General features: G+C 38.6%; 2 protein-coding genes across 2 annotated transcripts in view; one reads left to right on the top strand and one right to left on the bottom strand.

Moving 5' to 3' along the window:
- The window catches only part of LOC113237845 (elongin-B), a 131954-nt gene that overhangs the window by 101780 nt on the left and 21139 nt on the right, over nt 1-9035 (top strand). The window lies entirely within an intron of this gene.
- Nucleotides 62-8832, bottom strand: LOC113237843 (ER membrane protein complex subunit 2-like). The gene is made up of 7 exons (XM_026474536.1): nt 8704-8832; nt 8403-8528; nt 6094-6244; nt 4399-4542; nt 3674-3830; nt 1738-1833; nt 62-555 (listed from the first exon to the last, which is right to left on the bottom strand). Exons 1-7 carry the CDS (start codon nt 8735-8737, stop codon nt 376-378), a joined length of 888 nt encoding a protein of 295 aa, XP_026330321.1. The 5' UTR covers nt 8738-8832; the 3' UTR covers nt 62-375.

Here is a 9035-nt window from a genome sequence, read left to right as displayed (position 1 = left end):
AGTGCCACCGGGTCGACGAAATTTTTCTGTGTATTCGATCTTTTTATACATAATAATATCTTTTTTACTTTTTAAAAAGCACATTTAAACTTCTAAATAACACCAAAGGTCGGCCCTCCCACGATTCTAATGCGCTATTCTAAAATTAGACATCTGGTAAGACAACATCGCGTAAGCAATTTCCTTTCACTCCTGCTTACTGTATATGCGAATGTTTAGAACTTGGGAGGGCCGTGTCTAACGATCAAAATATAATGATGGCCGCACACAATCCACTCACAACAGCCAACAGTGACAAGCTGCGGAGTAAATTCTGTCAGATACGGGTTAATGTTTACTGTCACTTTAAACTGCTTATTGACACTCGTTGTTCGCCTAGTCCGTGATGGCTAACGACAGCATCATCTGGCTGAGAGCCGGCGCAGCGGGCAAGGCGTCCTGCGCGGGCTGCCTGCGCGTCGCCGCCGCCTGCGCCCATTGGCACAACTTCCACACCTCCTTACGCTTGCTGCTGTTGCCCGACGACTTGTAGTGGTTTAGCAGGTTGTTCGTCACCTGTTCCACAGCACGATCGAGTTTCACACATTACACAAATTATTATCTAATAACAGAAAGCCCGAAGTACCATTTGCTATTGAACCCTAACAATGGATATGTTTTTATTTAAGAATAGGCTGAAGGGTTCCCTGGTGAGCTTTAATACAGGTCCAATTCCAATTAATTAGTACAGAACACCCAGTCTCTCACAAAAGGTGATAGATAAAATTGGTAGTCATTTTTTTGTCTGCTATGTGCCGAGATGAGAAACCATTATCATTATTATAGACCTGTGTGGTTAACCACCATTTCTGAGTGACTTTTGTTAATAAGCGAAATTTTTCATTACTTTCAAATGATGAGTAATTATGGATGTATATTCAAGTAATATTCTGGGCCTATCAGCATATAAATAGTTATAAAAAAAAGCTTTTTATAAGTTTTTTTACCAATTATTAGCAATAGGTTAAAATGAACATTATTACAATTACTAACAATAGGTAAAAAAATATTTTATACAATAATATATGCAGTTTTTTATAAAATTACTTAAGAGGTGTTGTTTGCTAAGGAACAATATTCCAGAGTTGAACCTCAAAAGGACTTAATTATACAAATTATTAATATTATATTTATTATACAAATTGTTATATTTGACATACAGTTGTATGTCATAATTGAAATATTAAAAAACATTTAAAATCTTTTTGTGAAATAACTCCATTGGTTTTGTTATGATTATTATCGAACGCATAGAAACATTTCTTCGATATCCCACCAATTATAATAGGTACTTAATATTGTTACGTTAATTACACAAACACTTTAAAAATATTTTTATAGCGTCAAATGAGAGCATTACTTGGTCAATGCGTACTGTGTTTCCATTGTTACGGTGTGTTAGGTTCGTGGCACCACAATATATAAAGTGGCGCCACACTAGGTTAGGTTAATGGCGCCAAAGATGAGCCCTACCAAACAATATTCGGTTAAGGATACTTAGGCTTTCAGAATTCTGTTTGTAGCAGTCATTGGGAGGACATTGCTTTTATACGACTATATAAAATGCGTGTATTTATAAAATATACAAACGAGGTGTGGGTTTTTATATCTGATAGCCTCTAATTCGACAAAATAAAAGGCGGCGATATGAAATGTTGACCTCTTATAGCTATCATGAGGATGACAACAATGTCTTACCAGGAAGAGTCCAAGCAGGGCCCTCATATTGTCAGGATTTAGCTTCAGTGCTTGACAGTAGTAAGACTTGGCCGTTTCCATATTCTCAATGCCACCCTGAAAAAGAAAATTAATGAATTAAATACTTATACTTTATTGTGGAGAAGTAATTTCTTCGAGCCAACTTTAGGAGATGGAAACTATTGTATCTTTAAGAAGACTTTTACTGACTACTACTATACTGTAAAAAGACTTACGTTCCAATTGCTGGGCACGGATCTCCTCTAAAGAGAGAGTAAATTGTTACTTGTAGGACACAGATAGATACCAACTGACGATCAACATACTATACATCCTATTGCTAGGCAAGCATAGGGTTCATGAGGGTTAATGCGGTTTGGGGATAAGTTTTTCAAAGGTTGTGATAATATAGCAGTCTGTCTGACTTAATTATACGAAGATGTTCAATATGAGTGAACGTCTTTGAAGGAGAAGACAAATTTATTTATTCATTAAACTTTATTGCACACATAATGGTACTGAAGGCGGACTTAGGCTCAACTCACATTGGCGTAGAGTCGAAGTGTCGCGACGAGTCATGTTTTCGCCTATAGCATATTCGTCTCTATTTTCCCACTATTAAGGTACAAATTTGTGTTATGCAAATATGGAATCGTGTAACGGCGCGCGCCTTCGCGCGTTGATGCTTGGTTAAAAAATCGAGCGGTTTCGCGCGTCGCCGAGCGTTCCTTGCGCGCAGTGTGGCGTCGGACGCCGACCACACTGTGATCCGGGCGCGCTAATGCGAGTACATACAATAACAGATCATGATGATGGTTATCGCTGTGACAAACAATTTAAAATATGCTCATGGACATCCTTTTTGAAAGAAAATAAACCAGGAGACATTCTGATGGCGTCCGGGAGAACATTCCAGAGACGTGTTGAATGGAGAGTGAAGGAATCAGACGTGAAGCCAGAATGAAAGAGAGGTATAGAGAGTGAAAGAGAGTTAATGGATCGACAAATAAAGAGGGATAGTTTGTCTGAAATGTGATACGTATGTGAAAGGAGTGAACAAGATCACAGTTCATTTTTGTATGATATCCAGTGACGGAACGAACAAGTCCTATGTCTGATGGTAAGCGACACGTCTCCCATAACAAGCTATCACGACAGGGCGCTGTTTGCGCGAGAGTGACATAAAGCGCGGAATCTCGCGCGCAAGTCGCGCCCTGTTGTGATAGCCCTACAGTGCCAATTAGTTAAGGGGCACTGCTATTGCGTCTGTAACCCTGCGACAAGTCGCATGTGCCTGTAGTTTTGCCAGCATCCTTACCCTTGTGGTTTAACGCCGGCACGCAGTAACACGTATATAACTACTTGACGGCAGAAATACCTCTTAACGAAAAAAGGCACTACTATGCGTACTTTATACGACAGTTCTGCCTTTTTTCGTTCCGAGGGCAGTTTATAGTATAGTGGCAGTACTGAGATGAACGGAAAAAAATATACGACGTGGACCCCAATGAATGGGATTAACGTTAGTGCGACTAATAAATGAGTTGTCACCCAGAAAATGGATCACGTGGAACATTTTTGTTGTGTTATTCAAATACCATTATGAATTTTGTTATACGATTTGTATTGTTTTATAAAGAAGCACATTGCACACTTTGGTTTAATTGTATTGTAATTTTATTCTTGTTTTGTACATACGGATTTAAATCACACTCGCTACATTATTTTTGTTTTATTAAATATTTTTAGCCACCTATATTGTTTCAGGCTTTAGCAGAAAACCAGTGCTGAGGCTCTACCCAGCATTAAGCTGAGCTGGCTAGCCTTTTTTGGATACAATTCAATTTTTTTTTTAAATTTGATTTTTCATATTGTTTCTTTTAAATTATTGTTGTAAGTTTGTAAAAAATCGAACAAATGTTTCTTTCTTACTAACCATGGTATATTTGATGTCAGCCAACCGCTGGTGCAAGAGATGGTTATGGGGCTGATGCAGAATTAGTTCTTCAGCGCAAAATGCAGCACGGGAGTAGTCCTGCACTTGAAGATATAGATCACACAGTTCCTGCCACGCTTCCACGTCTGACATGAACCTAGAAGAGTCACATAGTATATTGTAAATATTTTAGTCCATGATTCATGAACAATACAGTCATGTCTCCAAAAAGTAGGTATACTATTCAGATTTGTTGCTATAGGATATTCACGGAAACACTGAGTCCAAGGTAAGCATGCAGTCAACTTTTTTATTATTTTTTAAATTTGTTTTTTTATAATACCAAGCGACAGGACGAACAAGTAGTGCGCCTGGTGATAAGTGAAACGCCTACCCATAACAGTTGCAGTGCCATTCAGATCTTTTAATCGCAAAGATCTAAGGGGCACTGCCACGCCACTGTGCCAGTCTCATGTCCCATGTGCTTGTAATTTCACCATTATATGCGCTTATTATTAGTGCGTTAAGTGCCAGCCATTTCTAGACTAACTTGGATTACTAATCGAGTGTGAAATTTCATCTTCAGATTTTTCAGCAGATCTGTCTCTAGTTTGCGCGTCCATCATTATGTTGGCTCCATTTGCGATCGGTAATAGGAGCCACAAACAAGCCCTTGCATTAATGTCACTGCTCATGAACTAACCAATATTCAATTTCGAACTCACTTCTTTAGATAATCAACTAATTCCTTAATAGCTTCTGTAATGAGTCCCTGTGCCTTGAAAATGGCGACAATTCTCTTACGCGCCGCCGCATTGGTCTCGTCCACTTTTATTATGCCATCTAGGATTTGGAGGGCTTCATCATATCTGAAAAAATTAAAATAATCATTGATTCATATCTATTTTTGTGTATATGGGCGAGTAGTTATAGTCATAGATATAGGAAAAATAATAGTAGTAGTATGTGTGAGTCCTTAGGCGCTGCGGAGATGGAGCAACTTTGATCATCGAGTTTCGGCATACGGCAACTCTCGCAACTCGCAACTAGCTGTTCATGTTTTTCATATAATTTCAAGGAACCGCGCAGACGTAGCAGCTTCAGTTGACAGTTTCGGCAATCGATTACAGTTTTCGATTGACGAAATCCGTGATTAAATAAATTCATAATTGCCGCAACTAGAAACTTGAAAATTTGTACCAGTTGTCTCCAGTTGCTAGTTTCCGCAACCGGCAACCGCAACTCGTGAAGCAATTCACTCCCCCTGTCCCCATCAGCGTCAGCCTTGACCGTGGATTTCGAAAGTTTATTTAAAATTGCGGCAACTAGGCCTTTTAGTTGCTACAACTGGCAACTGTTAACAGAAACTTGTAAAAAGCTGCCAGTTGCGTCAACTAAAGTTGCTTCATCTGCAGAGCGCCTTAATATACAGGGTGACAGGTAGAACGAGATAAATATTTAAAGAGGCGTATGAGTAGCTGATACACATACCGAATATGTAAAAAAAACACTACCTTATTTTAAATATTTTTCTTTGAGGAAAATACAATACGATCGAACATGCAGCGAGTGCCCGCTACCCTTACCGGCCTATGCACGGTTTCGCACCCCCACCCGACTTCGCTCATTGAAGCGCCGGCCATCCGCTAGTTCGCACAGCTATGGCGATTTTGGCTCTTAAATGCCTGCTGTATTAATACCTCCCTAGCATAAACAATGTCTTTAAAATAGCCCAAGTGAAATAACCTATATACCTATAGCAGCCAACACACACAGGTCTAGTTACCTAGTATGGACTCCAGTCTCTAGCTTTTAGTTTAATTTAACTGATATTCAATTCGTAACTTTTTTACACAACCGTTAGCAGCAGTAGAGCTCCTTGTTAAAGAGTTCGTCCAGTGAAGTACTGCCACCTTATCTATTTCTGCCGCCAAGCAGTAATTTCGGAATTACTGTTTCGGTTTTGAAGGGTAACGGTGCTGGTGAAATTACAGGTACATAGGACTTGTCAACTTATGTCTCCGGGTCACAGGCGCAGTGGCAGTGCCCCTTAGATCTTTGCGATTTAAAGCTCGTGAGTGGCACAGCAACTGTTATGGACAGGTTTGTAGTTTACCATCAGGCGCACGCCTTGTTCGTCCCATCACTTAATGTAATTAAAAAACATAAATCTTTATTATACATATTGTACGAAAATTGTACAGCAAATGTCAAAATTCACTAAGATACGTGATAAAAGTGCTTAGGAGAAAAATGCTTACTTTAATGTGCAGTAAATCAAATTATCCTGTAAGGACACCTGTCTCACCCAGCCTCCATCGATAATCAGCAGACTGACTGCCCAGGCATGATGGTATGTGTGTATGTCACTGTGTTTAATAAATCATAAACCTTCCTATCTTATGCCTAACTTTACTTACTTCTCTTCGGCTTCAAGCAAGGCCGCCTTGTATCTCTGTACACGTAGACTGTCTGGGAACTCGTTATTAAGCAGCAGGATAGCATATTTTGCCACACTGTAGTTATGGACATCTAAAGCCGCAAATATTACTTGCTCCAGGATAACATATTCTGAAATAACCAAGTTTTAATAACATCTTATTTAACACAGGGTTTACTTTACGTTTTTGAGTATTATTATTGTTAGGTTGGTTTCGTTCTGGCTCTGGAAAGCCTTAATTATAGTGCAGAGCCAAAACCATTAAAAAAACTGAAGAATTTACCTACCTTCAAATGTTTTGATCTCTGGTAAGTATCTAGGCCTGGATTTCTGTATGTACCTGCCCAGTAGCAAGTATTCTATGCTCGAGATTCTGTTTATTTATTTATTTATTTATTTATTTATTTTATTTGAAGGAGAACCAACGGCTGTTATACAAAATAAAAACTTAAATAAAATTAGAAAGCCAATTAAAGGTCCCCACCAGTAGAAACACTATAAACAAAATTTGGAGCATCACTTAACTATACTCGTACATATAAAAAGAAAAAAGAATAAAAGTAGCTTATCCACAAAACAGATTAAACAAATTTACAACTCATATATTAACACACACACAAAAAAAAAGAAAAATAAACAAACAATTACCTATCAAAAACCAACTTAGTCATAACACGCTTTACCGATGTCGCACCAGTGTTGAAGAGATCGATGTCGACCTGCTTAGATAATGAATTAAAGCTATTGCTTGCCCGTAAAAGAAATGCATTCTGCCGAAAGTTCGAGGAAGCTGGGGGTACGTATAGGAGTGGATTAAACCTAAGGGCCCTTGAAGGGGCTCTAAGAGAGACCTTGGCCACAAGTTCCGGGGAGTCAATAACATATATTATATGTAGTCTGTGATCAAGAGATGCTGAGAGAAGACTCGTCTGCTTTATTTCAGAGTCTATAGTTTCTGCTCTCTTGTATTTTGAGGTTGGATATGCGTTTATTTAAACCACAATGTCCCGTTATAGCTCTGACCAGCATTTTGACAATATTTCTACTCTATGTTAAGGCTTCTCTGCAGTGTTTACCACTGTGAACATTAATTATATGCCCTGAAGTGCTTGAGTGCATAAGGGCACATTTATTGGACACAAATTTCATCGTGCTCACGCGGTCACGGCACAGAGGCCGCTTTGTCACCGCGCAGCTACCGCATGCATCTAACTGTCATGGCAAAGTACACTGTATTTATTAAGCTTTTATGTTTTAATTCAAATGAGCATCCCGGTCGCGCGGGCGAGCCTGGCTTGTCTCTGGTCTAAGCTGCGACTGCGCAGTTGTATTATTCAGAGGAATTTAAATGTTGTCACCTAGTAAATAGAATTCAGATTCACCATTAGTGTACATGAAACTGGGCTGTCGTCTTTCAAGACACTCTGAGCTATGTGTGCTTTTGTTCCATAGAATGAGTTTCACTGGGCTATACTCGGTTTTTGTTTCCAGGGACATTAATCACACATGGAATTTGGGGTACGGGGACAGCAGAATCAGAGAATACAGCAAACCAAGTACATTTCTTAATCATTCACTAGTTGTAAAATAAAATGAATTTTTTTTTTATACATGACAGGCAAATGACTCCACTCCACCTGATGTTAAGTGGAAAGTGGTATCCAAACGCGAAGGAACCCAGTGCAGCAATGAAACCCTCACTGCACTAGCCACCTCCACCCTGCCTGCCTACAATATGCCTTTTCACGCCTCATTTGAATATACAATTACAATATACAATCACGTCAATTAAATATACAATTACAGACACTTAAGAAACATTGAAGATTAATATCATTTTCATTATCAAATAGCTGTACATCAGCAGCGCATCCACAATTTTTCACACAATATCAGTCAGTGCAGCACAATATTAGTCATATAACTATAGTAGAAACAAAATCACTCCATACGGCTCATGACTCGCGACTCCTAAGGCTATATGGTGCCAGTCGTTTTAGTCTTTTTAGTCATTTTAGTTCTATAAGTTTTGTAAGCTTCCTAAGGTTAAAAGACTTCGACTTGAATTAGTCTTCAGTTTTAGTCTTATGACTCAAGACTTAAGGGTTAAAACACTATACTAGTCATGAGGCATTAAAAATTAGTCAAGGTTTTTAAAAGGCCTTAAAAGACTGAGTCTCTTTCATCACTAGCTCAAATATTGTGCATATCCTTTTTTGAACCTCTAGTACAAAAATAATTTCTAGAACTAGGAAGACAGAAGACAGGTTTTAAGGCAGATAAACTCACTTTCATTTCCCAAAGAGGTGACTTGTCCCTCTTCATTCATGCCCATGATGGACATCCAAAGCTCAACCACCTCGTCGCTGCGTCGCTCATTGCTCTCACGCCATTTGCGGAGCATATCCTTCATGACTGAAATCAAAATTTGTCCTTTGACATGTCACCATTTTGGGAGGTTATTCCAGGTTTATAATCTTAGCTAGCTAGATAAAATTTATTTATATCCAAAATGCATGTATTATACTCCAGTTGCTAATAAACTAAGCATAGTTTAACAAATAGGAAAATAAGATGAAAACCTACTAACCAATTGGGCTCAGATCTTCATAGTAATAAGACATTTTTGCTTTTTATGTTGAGCAAATGTAGAGATTTAATTACGAGCTAATAGCACCGTTTAATAATTAAATTAAAGGGGAAAACACGATCACGACACGAAAAAGTGTGTGACCACAGACTACTTTGTGATAGACATGTGTAAGTAATGTGAGTAATATTACAAAGGTGATATCACGCGACAGGGTACTGTTATATCACGCATCACTTCGGAAAAATATGCATTACTCATAACATTACCCATTACATAGACCATATCGGGGTGCTCTGGGAGTTTCCCAAAATGAACTAAATATAGTAAAT

This window comes from Hyposmocoma kahamanoa, unplaced genomic scaffold, assembly GCF_003589595.1.
Source record: "Hyposmocoma kahamanoa isolate Upper Pololo Valley unplaced genomic scaffold, ASM358959v1 94, whole genome shotgun sequence".
Taxonomy (NCBI): domain Eukaryota; kingdom Metazoa; phylum Arthropoda; class Insecta; order Lepidoptera; family Cosmopterigidae; genus Hyposmocoma; species Hyposmocoma kahamanoa.
Note: the sequence above shows the minus strand (reverse complement) of the source record. Positions and strands in the feature narration are given on the sequence as shown.